Source organism: Sorex fumeus, unplaced genomic scaffold, assembly GCF_029834395.1.
Source record: "Sorex fumeus unplaced genomic scaffold, SorFum_2.1 ptg000024l, whole genome shotgun sequence".
In the NCBI taxonomy this organism is placed as follows: Eukaryota; Metazoa; Chordata; class Mammalia; order Eulipotyphla; family Soricidae; genus Sorex; species Sorex fumeus.
This window is the reverse complement of record NW_026606081.1, coordinates 17,295,581-17,310,688: the sequence shown is the minus strand read 5'-3', so window position 1 is coordinate 17,310,688 and position 15,108 is coordinate 17,295,581. Positions and strand designations below refer to the sequence as shown.

Genomic DNA, 15,108 nt, shown 5'->3' with positions numbered 1-15,108 from the left:
CAAGCATGACTCCTGACCCTGAGGCTTCCCCCGTCTTTCCTGGTTTCTCTAATCAATGGGGACATGAGGGGCAGCTTGGTCTGAACTGCTGCGTTGCGTTCTAGTGGCTTCTATTCCTAGTTCCAACAGAGTCATGTTTACTGAGGGTCTTGTTTGCCTCTGGCATTTGGTTCTGTCTCAACTAACTCATCCACCACGTTTCATTGCTCAGGATAGCGAGCTGGAGTTATGGATCTGTTTGCCAAAGCTCAGCAACCTTCCCACAGAGAACCTGGAATTCTCAGATTTGCTATCAAAGAAGCGTGTGTCTCCAACAGTGAAGACTTTTACTATTATGACTCAGGAAAAACAAAATGTGAGCAAAATAAATAGAAGATGGGCTGGCAAGTGAGTTACAAGGGACTCATCATATATGACAGCATACTGTGGCAAGCCCACCCAAATAGCTCTTTAACTTCAGCTCTACTTTAGTTTTCAGGGTGTGTGTGTGTGTGTGTGTGTGTGTGTGTGTGTGTGTGTGTGTGTGTGTTGGGGATGATACTGGGCCACATCCAGAAATGCTCAGGGTGTACTCCTAGTTGTGTGCTCAGAAATTACTCCTAGTGGGCTTGGGGGAACATATGGGGTCCCAGGGATCAAACCCAGGTGGGCTGCATGCAAGACAGGTGTCCTACCTGCTGGAATATTGCCTGGCACATTTCCCCCCCTTTAACCCCCTCCTTGTGTCCTCATAACTTTAGTCCCAAGAGTACTTTAGTTTGTGCAAACCACTGGAAAATACTCATTTATAAAGTTCTCGTTTGCTTTCATTTCTGAATACTTAGCTTTTCTGTTGCTTTGTGTAGGAATAAAAGATTATTCTAGCTGACTGCTGACTTGGTGATAAATGTTGGTAATATTCATGTGTGGTGAAGAACTTTATATGTAAAAACAAAGTATAACTAAAAGGGGGAAAGTTTTTACAAAATAGAAAGGATCTTATAAAAACAGAACTTGTGCCCACAGTGCATTGTGGAGTTGGTCCGTTTGAGAAATGCAAACATAGAAAGTGTTTAGAAGTCTGACCATAAAATGATGCAAGTCGGGTCTTTGTTTCTGCAATAAACTTGAGTCAAGAAAGCAAACACAGATATCTCCAACGGTTGCTCAATTGCAGAGTCCTCTGAAAAGGCTTGAGAACTGAGGGAAGTTTCTGAGGTGGAGTATCTTAACTAACACTTTGTTTCAACCATTTTGGTCCCTAAAACTCGTTCTGAGCAAATTAATGATGTTTTAGAACACAAAGCAGTGCTGAACTGACAGAATCTACTGCTGGGCATTTTCAAGTACAGATTCTGGACAATCTGCAAGATGAATTAAATTACACAGGAATTGAGTTCTGGAATTTAGAAAGGAAAGGAATGGAGACTATAATCCTCGGGATATTTCTTTGCTAGAGATCAAGCAAGCTCCTCCACCCCTTTCTTGGCTCCTTCCAGGGACCAGTGTGTGTTCGCATAAGGCACAAAGCTTTGAGGAGGTTTAGAAGGGGGAGGAAAGACTTGAGGGCTGTTTCCATCAGCATCTTCAGCAGAATGCCAAGCACTAGTGGATACTATCTGTATCAGTTTAGAGGTCTCTCTGGACACCCATCCCTCCCACTCTGCAAACCACTGGAAAATACTCATTTATAAAGTTCTCGTTTGCTTTCCCCCAGCCCTGGCTCCATCTCAGAAGGAAGCCAGGAGACCCAGGAAGGTCCCGGGGTTGCCCCCAACCCCCATGCCTCCTCTCGGGGTGCCCCATCTCTCTTTTCTCTTCCGCTCGCCAAGTGTTCCTGTCAGAACGCAGCCTGCGGTCACTTCTCCTTTCAGACTTGGAATACTGAGGCAGATTTTTGTTTTCGACTTGAGGAAAAAACCTTGATAAATTCACAAGGCTCTGAGTGCTCCCATCAGCTACAGAATTCAGGATTCCAGAATTCACATCTGCTCTCTCACACTCCTGGTACCGTGTTTCCCTAGAGCCTGTGGAGACCGCTGGCTCTGGTCCTGCCTGTCCCAGTGCTGACACACGCTTGGGCCCACTCCATCTTCTCTCTCCAGCAGTCACCCGGAGCACAGTGCCCCATCCCAGGGTCCTCTGTGGACAAGAGGTCCCTGAAGCTCCCCGCACCCCTGAAATGAGTGCCCGGGAGCCAGGACGCTAGGCCCTGGACTCCCGCTCTGGCATCTGGACATGGTCAGGATGACCCCCTCCTCCCTGCCCTCCTTGAGTGACTCCAGCTTTCTCTCTCTTTCCTTCCATCTCCTCAGTGTGGCCCCGCTCTTGCCTTTTTGTTTGTTTTGGTTTGGTTTTAGGGCCCCACCCGGTGCCTACTCCAGGCTCTGTGCTCAGGAGTCATTCCTGGCAGACTCCGGAGACCAGATGGGGTTGCCGAGCATTGAAATCAGGCCAGCTGAGTGCGGGGAAACGCCCTGCCCACCACACTCTCCCTCTGGATCCCGGCATGGACTTTTTGATAAGTTCTACATGATTGGGAGTGGCATCAGGATCAAAGATGGTTTGAGTAATTACGTCAAGTAGCTTTCAATGGAATATTGGAATCATTTCTTTGACTTATTGAAATTATTTCTCTCAGTGCTTTGAATTATTTCTATAAGTGCAGACTGAAATAAAAACTAAGCTTGTGGCTTCAGGTTGGAAGCAGACCCATTTCTATAGCTCTGTGCACTGCGTGTGTGTGTGTTTGTATGTGTGTGCGTGTGCGCGCACACACATAAACACACATGCACACATGCAGACACACAGCCCGATGTCTCTGACTCCTTGAATCATGGTCTATAGTCTAGTTTGAGATTTCTGAAGTCATGGCCAGGAAAGCTTAGGTTAGCAGACTCTTAGGTTTCCCAGCCCTTTTTATAGAAAATATCTAAAGTATATGTGTGAACCTTCCCACGATGTCAACATTTCTCAGCACAGACATTTCTGTGGTTGTTTGTTTTGTGTTATAGTTTCCCCATAGTGCTGGGGGACCCGGGGTCACTCCTGGTGAGACTCACCCTCACATCCTGGGTCTAGGGACTCTAGTGCTTGGGCTGTCAGTGCTGAGGCCCTTCAGGACTGGACCTGGCAGTGCTCAGGGGCCCTTTAATGTCAGAGGAGACCCTGGGGTCTCACCCATGCGAGGATGTGCTTTCTCACCAAGACTCACACTGATTTCCTAGTGAAACTTTCTATGGGTAGTGTAGGAATTCTGAGTATGACTGTGTGCATATCTGAGCTGGCTCAGTTCAGTCACCACTGCAGCCTCCTCAGATTCTGGCTGAGAATTGGAAGGAGAATTCCAGCCCGGGATCCATTGCACTGAAACTGGCCCAGCATGGCTGAGAATGGGAATACAGTGATTTTTAACCATAGGGAAAACAGGTGGAAAATGTACCACTTACTGAAGAAAAAGTTCTCTTTGGCAAGCTCTTGGGATGGGGGTGGAGTTGGAATGATGGATGGTGAGAAGTATGATTAACAGCATTATAAATCCCAGTACTGCAATAAAAATGGATTTCAAGATCTCCGGGGGGGGGGGGGGGGGTCGAAGTTCAGAATAAGGCTCCTGCTTTGCGCACAGCCGAACAGAGTCCATTTCTATCACCTACAGTCCTCTGAGCTGGAAAAAAGAAGTTAGTTCTAAACTATGTTTTTGCATTAAAAAAAAAAAACCACCTCGACCCAAAGACTAAGTTTATAAAGTAATATTGTGTCAGTGGGACTGTTTGGGGGCTGCATCTGGTGGTGCTCACTCCTGGTGGAGATATGGGACCACATGGGGCTCTGGGGATTGAAACCAGTTAATGCTGTGCAAACAAGTGCCCAACCAGCTGCACTATGGCTCTGGCCCCCTCAATAGGACAATTTGGAGTCATCCATAACATTTAGTCTGACTGAACTGACTTGTTAGAAGTATCCATTCTGGGGCTAGAGTGATAGCACAGCAGGTAGGGCTTTTGCCTTGCATGCGGCCAACCCGGGTTTGATTCCCGACATCCCATATGGTCCCCCGAGCACCGCTAGGAGTAATTTCTGAGTCTAGAGCCAGGAGTAACCCCTGAGTATCGCTGGGTGTGACCCAAAAAGCAAAAAATAAAAGAAAAAAAAAAAGAAGTACCCATTCTCTCTTCTTGCTCACTGTTTGCTAAAATTCTAATCTCCTAGGGCCAGAGAGTCAGTCCACAGGTAGGCACTGGTCTTGCACACGGCCCATTTGGTTCACTTCCTGGCATGCAGCATGGTCCCCTGAGCACTGCTGGGTGATCCCTGAGTGCAGAGCCAAGAGTGAGACCTGAGAACCTCAGGAATGAACCCAAAACCAAGTTAAAAAAAAAAAACCTCTTGGTGGTGTGAGGGGTGTGTGTGTGGGGGGGGTTGGGGCCATGCCCTGTGATGCTCGGGGGTTACCCCGCTCTGCAGTCAGGAATCACTCCCAGCAGTGCCGGGGCTTGAGGGGCAGACCCTCTCTCCACATCACTTGTTCCGAGCACACTGTGAGGATCCCTCACCCTCTCCCCTGATGACGGGCCAAGCGGGCTCTGTGCTGGGGAGAGCCTGACACATGTACCTCTGTTCCCAGAGAAGATGACTCCGCAGGCCAGCTGCTGTGCGGCGGGGACTCCGGCTCGGGATGAGGAGCAGCAGATGCAGCGGATGATGGCGAAGCGGGCCAAGGTCATCACGGAGCTGATTCAGACGGAGCAGGACTATGTCAGGGACCTAGAGCTGTGCGTCAGCCACGTGGTGCAGCCGCTGAGAAGCCAGCAGGTAAGCCAGCCCGTCTGACACGGACGGTCACACACCACCCCCTAGAACCCAGGTCAGTGGGGGCGTGTGTGCGCGCGTGTGAGAGTGAGTGTATGTGAGTGTGCACGAGTGTGTTTGAGAGTACATGAGTGTGTGTGTGAATGTGTGAGTGTATGTAACGAGCGTGTAAGTGTGTGAGTGCGAATAAATGTGATTGTGAGAGTGTGTGTGAGTGTGTGAATGTATTTGAGAGAGTGTATGTGAGCGTGAATGAGTGTATGTGTGAGTGTGTGAATGAATGTGAGCATATGTGAATATGTAAACGAGTGTGAGTGTGTGAATAAGTGCATGTGACTGTGTGTGAATGTGTGTGTGAATGAACGTGAGTATGTGATGTGTGAGTATGTGTGAGTGTGAGAATGCATGCATGTAAGAGTGTATGTGATGAGTACATGTGTGAAAGTATGTGTATGAGAATGTGTGTGAGTGTGTGAATATGATGTGTGTGAATGAATGTGTGAGTGTGTGTATGTATGTGTGAATGTGTGTATGTGTGTGAGAGTGTATGTGTGAGTGTGTGTGAGAGTGTGTGAGTGTGTGTGAATGTGTGTGAGAGAGAATGTGTATGTGTGTGAATGTGTGTATGTGTGTGTGAGAGAGTATGTATGAGTATTTGTGTGAGTGTGTGAAAGTGTGTGTGTGAAAGTGTGTGAATGTGTGTGAGTATGTGAGTGAGTGTGTGTTGGGGGCTGCCTTTCCCTTCCCTGGATCAGCTGATATCTCTCTCTCACTCCATGAGGCCAAGGAAATCCTAGAGAAGGGAACTCCAGTTTCTGCCACTTAGGAATTTCAGTGTGTTCTTTCTTGGATTTCTATGGAACTGGTTACAAAATGTGGCAATGAGTTTTCAGTAGTTTAGAAACAAAACATTTAATACATTTTTAAAAAATGATATAGGGTTTTGTAGAGAGACCCCTGAGGTGCTCCTCCTCCCGCTCCCCAATGAGAGGTGATTTCTCTCAGGGCTGCATTAAAACCCCTGCTGTGCAGGCCAGACTCTGCTAGGGTCCTCCCCCACCCCTCCGCCCCCCAGGGAAGGCCTAGGTCTGAGCAAGTGCACCCTCAGGCCTTAGCAGGGAGCTACTAGCCTTGCTGGCTGGGAATTGGCGGAGCACCTCATGGGAGTTCCCTCCACCCCCCACCCCCTGCCGCCCCACCCCCCGACTCAGCAGCCCTCCAATGCAACATAGAAATCACCCTGAGCACAAGATTCAGATGTTCTCTCTGATCTGGTCTCTGAATCAGAGCACAGGTGCCGGCGTGCCTGGTACACAGATGTGAGTACACACACACACACACACACACACACTCACACACACACACACACTTTCTTCTTATCTGCTGATTTCGGTGCTGGAAGCTCCCTGGCACTGTGCCCAGCACCAGGATTAGGGCTGAGCACAAACACTTCCTTGAGGGGATTGTTTTCTATTGGGGACAATGAGAACAAAGAGAAAGATGAAAGTGTGAACACAGCAGAGAACGGAGAGACAGGCAGACTGAGCAGAGACGCCGTTTAGATTCCAACCCATGGTGGTGTCCACCAGACGGGAGGACACAAGCAAAGGCCGAGGAGCGAGGACCCACGTGACCCCTACTCACAACTCAGATAATCCACACAACCCAGTCACAGAAGCAGGACAGGCCATGGGGCCCACCACCCAGAGAAAACCATGTCACTGTTTTACTGTTGGGACTATCCTTCTCCACATCTATTTGGACGCTTAACACACACAGAGAACAGCATGTCTGTTTCTATAGAAATGTGACCAGCACGTTACTGTTTAACAGTCAGTAAGCAGGCACTAAGGAATAACGTACTGGTTTTATTCAGCAACATATCAATGGTATCTTCTCCTGACTTTATAGAATTTTGAAGATTTTTCTATCGTTACTAATGTTTCGACAATCTTGCATGTTGACCACAACCATATTTTTTTCCTCTTTAGGACAAATCTCTAGAAGTGTAATTGCTAGGCCAAAGGATATGTGTATTTACAATTTTGATATCTCACTGGCAACCAAATTCTGCCAATTTCCCTTCCTGCCCGCAGTGCTGGTGAGGGGTGTCTGTGACCTGTAAATGCCAGCATTACTGGTCTCCTGAACAATGCAGACCAGCCGCTTAGATTCCTCCTGAAAACAGTCCAACCAACCATTTTTATTCTTTTCAGGCCCTGTTCATAGTTATGCACTTGGATTTTAAAAAAATTATCTGTCTTCTTCCTTACTGTTTTATAAAACCTCTTTGCACATTAGGGATAATCTTTCTCTCTCCCACAAGTTGACAAATTTTCTCAGTCTATATTTTGCCTTCTAACCTTGACTAGACATTTGCTCTGGCCACATTTAACTAGCTAAATATATCCAAGTTTATGCATTCTGGATTCATTGTCTTAAACATGTAACTCACGATTATTAAGACATTGGTAGTCTATTAAATTAAATCACCTCTCCACCCCCAATATGGTCAACATTTAGAGGAAGAGCTTAGATATCTTAACCTGAGAATCTTTTCTCAAGTATTGGAATAAAACATCTCATATAAATGAGAAAAATATTGGTGTATATTAAGGAGACCTTTGCTATTTAGGAGCAAATATATAAGGAGAAGGAACAGTCTTAGAGTTTTCCTTGTAGGAGTCATCTTTGCCACACATGATTTTTTGGCTACTTATTATGTGTCAAATCATTCTCAACAACTTGCAGATCTTGTTTAATCCTCTCCTATTCTTGAATCAGAAGGTAACTGGCAAATTTCTGAAGATCTGGAAATTACTTTCTTTTTTTTGTTTGTTTGTTTTTTGGGTTACACCCAGCGACGCACAGGGGTTACTCCTGGCTCTGCACTCAGGAATTACTCCTGGTGGTGCTCAGGGGACCATATGTGATGTCGGGGATCGAACTTGGGTTGGCCACATGCAAGGCAAATGCCCTACCCGCTGTGCTATTGCTCTGGCCCCAGATCTGGAAATTTCGGTTTCACTCTGAAAGAGTAGAAAAAATGATCACAGTTATGATAGGTTTTGCTATAGTTTCATTGATGAGTGTACGAAACTACTCAGGGGTGACTGGGCAGTGGCTCAAGTGGCAGAGGCAGGAGGCAGGAGGCCTTGAACCTGACCCCACACAGTGCCACGTGTGTCTGGGTGATCCCTAGCACCAGTGGGGGTTGAGCCCTATGAAAGTGTTTTAGGTCAACTCTTTCCTTTAGTATGAATGAACTGTATGTGATATCTCCATTGCAGTAGCACTGTAGCACTGTCCTCCCATTGTTCATCGATTTGCTTGAGCGGGCACCAGTAAAGTTTCCATTGTGAGACTTGTTGTTACTGTCTTTGGCATATTGAATACACCACAGGGAGCTTGCCAGGCTCTGCTGTGTGGGGCAGGATACTCTTGGTAGCTTGCCATGCTCTCCGAGAGGGGAGGAGGAATCGAACCCGGGTCTGCCATGTGCAAGACAAATGCCCTACCCTCTGTGCAATAACTCCAGCCCATGGTGGTAATTGGTGGTTATTAAGAATGTTCATTTGTGTTTATAACTACTGGCCTGAATGCACAGAAATCGATCACCTTACCACTGCAGACAGGTCTGTCCAGTCTCCCTTGGGCTTTGCAAAGGTGAGACCTGAGCCCTGGCTAAAGGGTTCTGCTCTGTGCTTCCTTCCACAGCAAAGCCAAATCTCTCTCCCGCATCTGTCTCTCAGCTGACAGATGAATCTGGGCTTACGGCTGGTCTTTCTCCTTATTGGTTTTTCCTTACTTCTCTTTGGTCAAGATAACTCTCTCTTTTTGCTTTTGTTTTTGGGTAACACCCAGTGGCACTCAGGAATCACTCCTAGCAGTGCTCGGGGCACCAGATGGGATGCCTGGGCTGAATGTGGGTTAGCCGTGTACAGGCAAACACCCTACCCGCTGTACTATCCCTCTAGCCTGACTCAAGGTAATCTCTCTCACACACAGACAGATTTTTACCCTCTTGTTGAATCATTCCCATCTTAAAAATAAAGACAAAAAACTCCTGATCGTAATAGAACTGTCTCTATTCTCTTTATATTTTTCTCTTCTTAAAATTGAGTGAGATGCCATACATAAGCTTATGTATCTTTTTTTAAAAATCTCTTTACTTATTTTTATTTATTTATTTATTTTGCTTTTTGGGTCACACCCGGCAATGCACAGAGTTACTCCTGGCTTTGCATTCAGGAATTACTCCTGGCAGTGGTCTGGGGACCATATGGGATGCTGGGAATTGAACCCGGGTCGGCCGCATGCAAGGCAAGTGCCCTACCTGCTGTAGTATCGCTCCAGCCCCTCCAGCATCTCTTTAAAGAACTGACATGCTTCTGGTCCATCTATTTGATCCCCAGCCCTGTACAGGGTCCCCTGAGCACCACCAGATGCCATCTCAGAAGCGGGGATAAACCCCAGTAATGTATTGTATGCCCAACACCTTACCCCCACTCCCTGAACGTGGGGAGAGGAGGGAGGCAGAGGGGAGTCCCCCTCCAGAAAACAGCTGGGCCCGTGCCTCAAGCATATGCATCTTTTTTATTATTATTAATTTTTATTGGTGAAACACCATGAGGTACAGTTGTAGACTTACAAATTTTTGTGCTTGGGTTTCGATTATACAAAGCATATGTATCTTAAGACATGTTTCAAAATAAGTACTATTTACTGGAACTCAGTACCATGCATGATTAATGAGTCAACTTTAAAAAGACTAAATATGTAAAATGCCTTCCTTTGAATTAATCCATTTTTTATCAAATGGAGTAAGGAGTTTATGCAGTAAGAAAATGTGGCTGACTTGAAACCATCTGCTGCGCTGGTGAGTTCCTCTTCCTGCCGCTGTGAGAAGCTCTGCTCACTCGCATCTTTCACTCTCCAGTATTTGTTGTTGCTTTTGCTTTTATTGTTGGCTTCGTTCCTTCCCCCCCCCCCCCCCCCCCGCCCCCTGCAACTCTTACAAGGCGTCCAGAAACTAAACAGAATGAGATGTTTTCATTGTGGTACAAGGAGTTCATTTGTTCAGCACAAAGTTTACCACTAGCTCTGCATGCTGTGAATCACCATTTCTCAGGTTCGAACTCTTACTTTCTTGGTCAGTTTATTCCGATTGGGCTGATATTTTTCACCTGGTGTTTCTCTGCATGTAGTTACCTTTCCCGGCTCTCTGTCTGGAATTGAGTTGCGGTTGACTAGTCTATTTGTCCACCCCACTGATGCTGAATCCCAATTATTTTACATTTTCTCAGTGTTCTCATGGCAGACCCTCTTTTTGCCTGGCCCAGGGTCCTTGTCGCCTCTACTTGAGTAAAAAAAGACTCTGGCCCCTTTGCTGCTCCAGAACCTCACCACCCAGCATTAACTTCACAGTTTCTTTCTTGTTTGTGGGCTACCCCTGTGGTTCTCAGGGTTTATGACCCAGGAGTGGCCTGGAGGTGCCAGGGATCAAACTAAGGTTGATTAACTTCACCAGCTTTCCTAAACCATCATTTCCTCCTCATGTCCTCCTTGTCCCTCTGTATCATGTACATGCCTGGTCCTTATGCTCGCCCTGTCCTGGCTAGCATCAGGAAGTGTGCATTAGCCCGGGAAGTTCTTGCAGGAGCAACGTGGGCCTGGCTAGTGAGATCTTTGGCTCCCACGGGGCTGTTTCCTGCACATGGCCGAGGCTGGGACTTTGGGAAGTCATGAGTTCTGCGTCTTGGCAAATGTTGACACAAGATTCAGAGGGAAAACAAATTCTAGTTACTTATTACCTGAAGAGGTCCACAGGACAGACCAAGTGTATTGGTAGGAAGTCAAGAAAACAATACTAGTGCTCAGGAAAAATTGGAGAGGGGGGTTATTTTTAATTGTAAAATTTTAGATTTTTTGGGTCACATCTGGTGGTACTCAGGGGTTACTCCGGGCTCTGCACTCAAAAATTACCCAACAGTGCTCAGGGGACCGTATGGCATGCTAGAAAGTGAACCAAAGACGGCTAGAGCACAATTTTTGTTTCCAGGGCAAAGCCATGACAATCTCTTCGAACCATTATAAAGGTTTTCTGTCTGTTTAAAGGCAGGTTGGGCGACTTTTTATTGACCCAAGAAGATAGATGTTTATTTGTTTTAGATTTTCTCATCATATAGGGTCTGACATTTGGCATATTTGAATTTTTGTGTTTTTGTTGAACAGGGGAGGAAATCTGTATTTTTTGTATGGCCAGGAGCTCAGACCCAACTTCCTGCAGGAAAATGGTTCAGTGGGGTGGCCCAGGTCCAGCAGGTTCTCCTGACCACCGTGGACGTGCAGCCCCCACCCCCAACAAAATTCAGGGCCGTTAGAAGGCACCAAGCGTGCAAATAATTTTCAAGAAGGAATCACTTATCACTTAATCACTTAACTTCCTGTTAGTCGTCGATTTGCTCGAGCGGGCGCCAGTAACCTCTCCATTTGTCCCTGTTGCATGCCAGTGTAGCCCAATGGCATCTGTTCGCTCTGGGAACATGAAGAGCCTCAAACCGATCGTTCATGATCTTGAAGAAGTCTGACCATCTGGTAGGTGGGCGGCCACACGGTCTTTTGACATCCCGTGGGATCCAGTCAGTAACAGCTCTAGTCCAGCGGTCGTCTTTAAATCTCATTACGTGACCAGCCCATCTGATTTTTGACACTTTGGCAAACGAGACAGCGTCCCTGATTCTTGATCGTTGACGGATGTCGGAGCTCCGGGAGAATGTTGGTCTGCCATGCTGCCGCCAGGCTGCAAAGAACCGGCCTTGCTGGGCCAGTGCCGAAGTGGCCTTCACCTGTCCTGGGGAAGCGTCCCCACTGCGGACAGGCTTCTGCTCTCAGGACCTCTGGCAGGTTACCATGTTCCCACACCCCAGAAACCCACAAAGGCACTCACCCCCACACCCTATTCCTGAGAGGACACCCTTGAGTCGGATGTTGCTCCCCCAGCCGGAGCCCGGCAGCCACACTGTCACCGTGCAGCCTGGGGGAAGGCAGGGGCCAGGCCACAGACAAGGCCTGTGTCCTCAGGTGACACAGGGAACGCGGCCGTGTTGGCCCTACCCAACCTCTGGGATCCCGAGTGTCCGTCCGGGCAAGCCCTGGAGCAGGGGAATGTGGAAGACAGAAGGAAATGGTTGTGAAACAGCAAGAGTCTCACAAGCAAACGATGCTACCACTCACAAAGTGCTGTGGGGTCTGTGACATTTCACTGGCCTCTTTCCAGTGGTCATCCCCATATTTCCCAGTCCCATGGAAGGGACCTTCTTGTGTTATCATCTTGGAAGATGCTCAGTTCACTTGTTACCAGACAGGGTTGGGATTTTGTTGGGGCTGGGAGGGTCACCTTGCTTTCTAGCACGAGAAGCTCCTTTTATGCTCGAATATCTTTTATTTTTGTTCTGAGAGCCTCAGCTCAAAATAAGAAGCTGGGGGTGGGGGTTTGGGGAGGATTTTTCCAAATCCCTGCATTAACCGTGTTTTGGATAGAAACTCATTTTCCTTTGCGTGGCATTCACAGAAGCTCTGTGTTGGGGAATCTTCAGCTTTCCCTCATTTTGAGGTCTTTAACACCCAGTGAAAGCTAAAGGGGGCAGCTCTGGGTCTGTGCAGTGGGCTAAGGATGAGGGGTGGACGGGAGAGGGAGAGAGGGTGAGAGTGAGAGAGAGAGAGGGAGAGAGGGAGAGGGAGAGAGAGAGGGAGAGGGAGAGAGAAAGAGGCAGAAGGAGGCAGAGAGAGAGGGAGAGGGAGAGAGGGAGAGAGGAAGGGAGGGGGAGAGAGGGAGAAGGAGAGGGAGAGGGAGAGGGAGAAGGAAGGAGAGGAGGAAGGGACAAGCTGGCATTGGGGTCTGAGACTGTCTTACTCTCCTGAAAGCCAGGGGGCTTCTGTGCTCCCCTCACCATTTAATTTGCCTCAGTTGGTGGAAAGAATTTCACTGTGACTTCAGTGGTGCTGATTGGGATGCTGGAGCCATCACTGCTCTGATGAAAAGCCTGTGTACGGGGGAGGCATGTGTCTATCAGCAGAGCCTGTCGGAGGGTCCATAAATCCCAGACCCCCTGGAATGACCACGGGGGAGAAGGGACGCGGGGAGCAGGGGGCGCTGACCAACAGTTTCTGACTGAAGGCACTTTGGGCACAGGCACGGTTAGTGGTGGCCAGAGTTCGTTAATTAATTTGGGGCCATTCTGGAGTCCAGGAAGACATGCCTGTCAGACGACCCAGGGGCTCCAGTCGGAGGCGAAATGATGCGTCCCCCGGGAAGGAGTGTTGGAGAAGGCCAGTTGAGCATGTCCGGGGTTCAGGGCAGGGGCAGCGCGGCCAGGCGGATGAATGCCGCAGTATTTCACGGAGAATGCGATATTTTCATTGAATATGCAAAAGAGAAGATTAAATGTTTGTCAAGCGCTTATTTCATTGGTGGCCTCTGTATGGCAGGAAGGAAATTTATGTTACGGCCCTGCCCTGGGAGAGTTTATAACCAGGTCAAGAGAACGGCTCAGAGACACACACAAAGCCAAGTAACAATCCGGGGTGCGTTTCCAGGCCACCACCGGACTTTCCTGGTTGTGCTAATTAGAGATGCAGTTGCCCTGGTCTCAAGCCCCTGAGGCAGCGCTGACCAAGGAAGAGTGCTCCTCCCAGTGACTCACCACACAGTGCTCCATCCCCCATCCCCACCCCCACCACTGAGTCTGGCCAGGTCGGCCCACGGCGTCCTCCCCTGCAGCCCGTGTGACCCGTCGTAGGCCCCGCCAGCAGAGCAGTGCTTGCTGTACTTGCCTCACTAGCCTCTGACCCAGATGGCTCCCCCAACACCCTGCATTGCCCGTTTGTCTCCAGCTTCCGTTCCTGCCAGAGGTCTCGGTCTGATGCCGCGTAAACAGAGGTCCCTGTCAGGTTGGGCCCAGGTTCACCCCTGCACCCTACCCCAACCCGGAGCCAAACTCTCATCGGCTCCCCTGGGGCTTCCTTCATCATCCAAGATCCAGTTGATGGGGCCAGAGAGATGGAGCAATGGTCAGTGCGACCTTGCCTGGGGCCGGCCCAGCCTGGACCCCGGGCCCCTGGCCATGTGCAGGCTGCACCCTCAGTCCTAGCGACTCTAAAACACCAGATCCCGTGTCCCCTCCCTCCAGGGCCCGCCTCACGTGGCCTCTTCCTGGACAGCACTGGGGGCTGCCCAGGGCTGGGCCTCGTCCCCCCCTGGCGCCCACCTCATACCTTTCTGGGCCCCTCCTGGTCCCTCATTCCTTTCCCTGCCTGAGTCAGTGAGCCGGCGCCCCCTGGGCTGGCTGCTGGTGGAAGCAGGTCTCAGCCGAAGGGTTTCAGGACAGTCTCAGGAGAGATCACCCACTCGGGGGCGGGAGGTGGGAGAGAACGGGCACAGTGGGGAGGTGACTTGCGCCAGCCAGCCAGCCTGCCCTGGAGCCGCAGGGGCCTCTAACACAGAGAAGCCCATGAGTGTCCACTGGCCCGCTTTTCCACTGAGGGTGCTCCCAGGAGAGGTCACTCCTGACTGGCTGAGAGGGGACAGCACAGGCGTGTGGCCACAGGAAGCCTGAGGGAGACCAGGTGGTGCCCGGCCACCAGGGGACTCCCATCTCCCTCCCATCTCCTCCCCCAGAGCACCACTGGCAGCTGACCTGCCTGTCCAGTCCTGCGGTACCCAGTGGGGCAGGTCCTGGCTGAGGGCTGATCTTCCTGTCCAGTCCCGTGGTGCCCAATGAGGCAGGTCTTGGCTGAGGGCTGACCTTCCCGTCCAGTCTCAGGGTGCCCAATGGGGCAGGTCCTGGCTGAGGGCTGATCTTCCCATCTAGTTTCACGGTGCTTCGCGTCCTGCCCTCTTGTCTCGTTGTTCATTGCACTGACAGAGCCTGTCCTGAGCAGAGCCAGGGGCTGCTGGACTGACGCTTGTCCGTTCTGGGCAGGGCCCCTGAGTTCCGCAAAGGGACAGCTCTCACTGGCCTGTCTGGGTAGGGGCAGGGCACCGGGCGTGCTGCGTGGAGAATGCTGGCCCTGTGAGGTGGGCACTAAGCTGGACAGTGCTTCCCGCGAGAGTCCGAGCTGGGCTCGGCATGTGGCCCCGGGCCGCCCTGTGAGTTGCGAGTGGAACAGTGTTGCTGGCCTGCTGGTCCACCAGCTCCTGCCTTTCTGCCAGGTCCCTGTCAGGAGAGAAGAGAAAGGGCAGGAGACGGGCTGGCACCTCCCTCCCCCGGAATAGCAGCTCTGCATATGCCACTCCCCGTTACTAGCCCCGAGCTG

General features: G+C 49.8%; 1 protein-coding gene across 1 annotated transcript in view; it reads left to right on the top strand.

The window, feature by feature from the left end:
* ARHGEF38 (Rho guanine nucleotide exchange factor 38) overlaps window positions 1-15,108 on the top strand; it is a 71,817-nt gene that overhangs the window by 15,018 nt on the left and 41,691 nt on the right. The window contains exon 2 of the mRNA XM_056114390.1: window positions 4,607-4,794. Coding sequence (XP_055970365.1) covers window positions 4,607-4,794 — 188 coding nt within the window. The remainder of the gene's footprint in view (window positions 1-4,606; window positions 4,795-15,108) is intronic.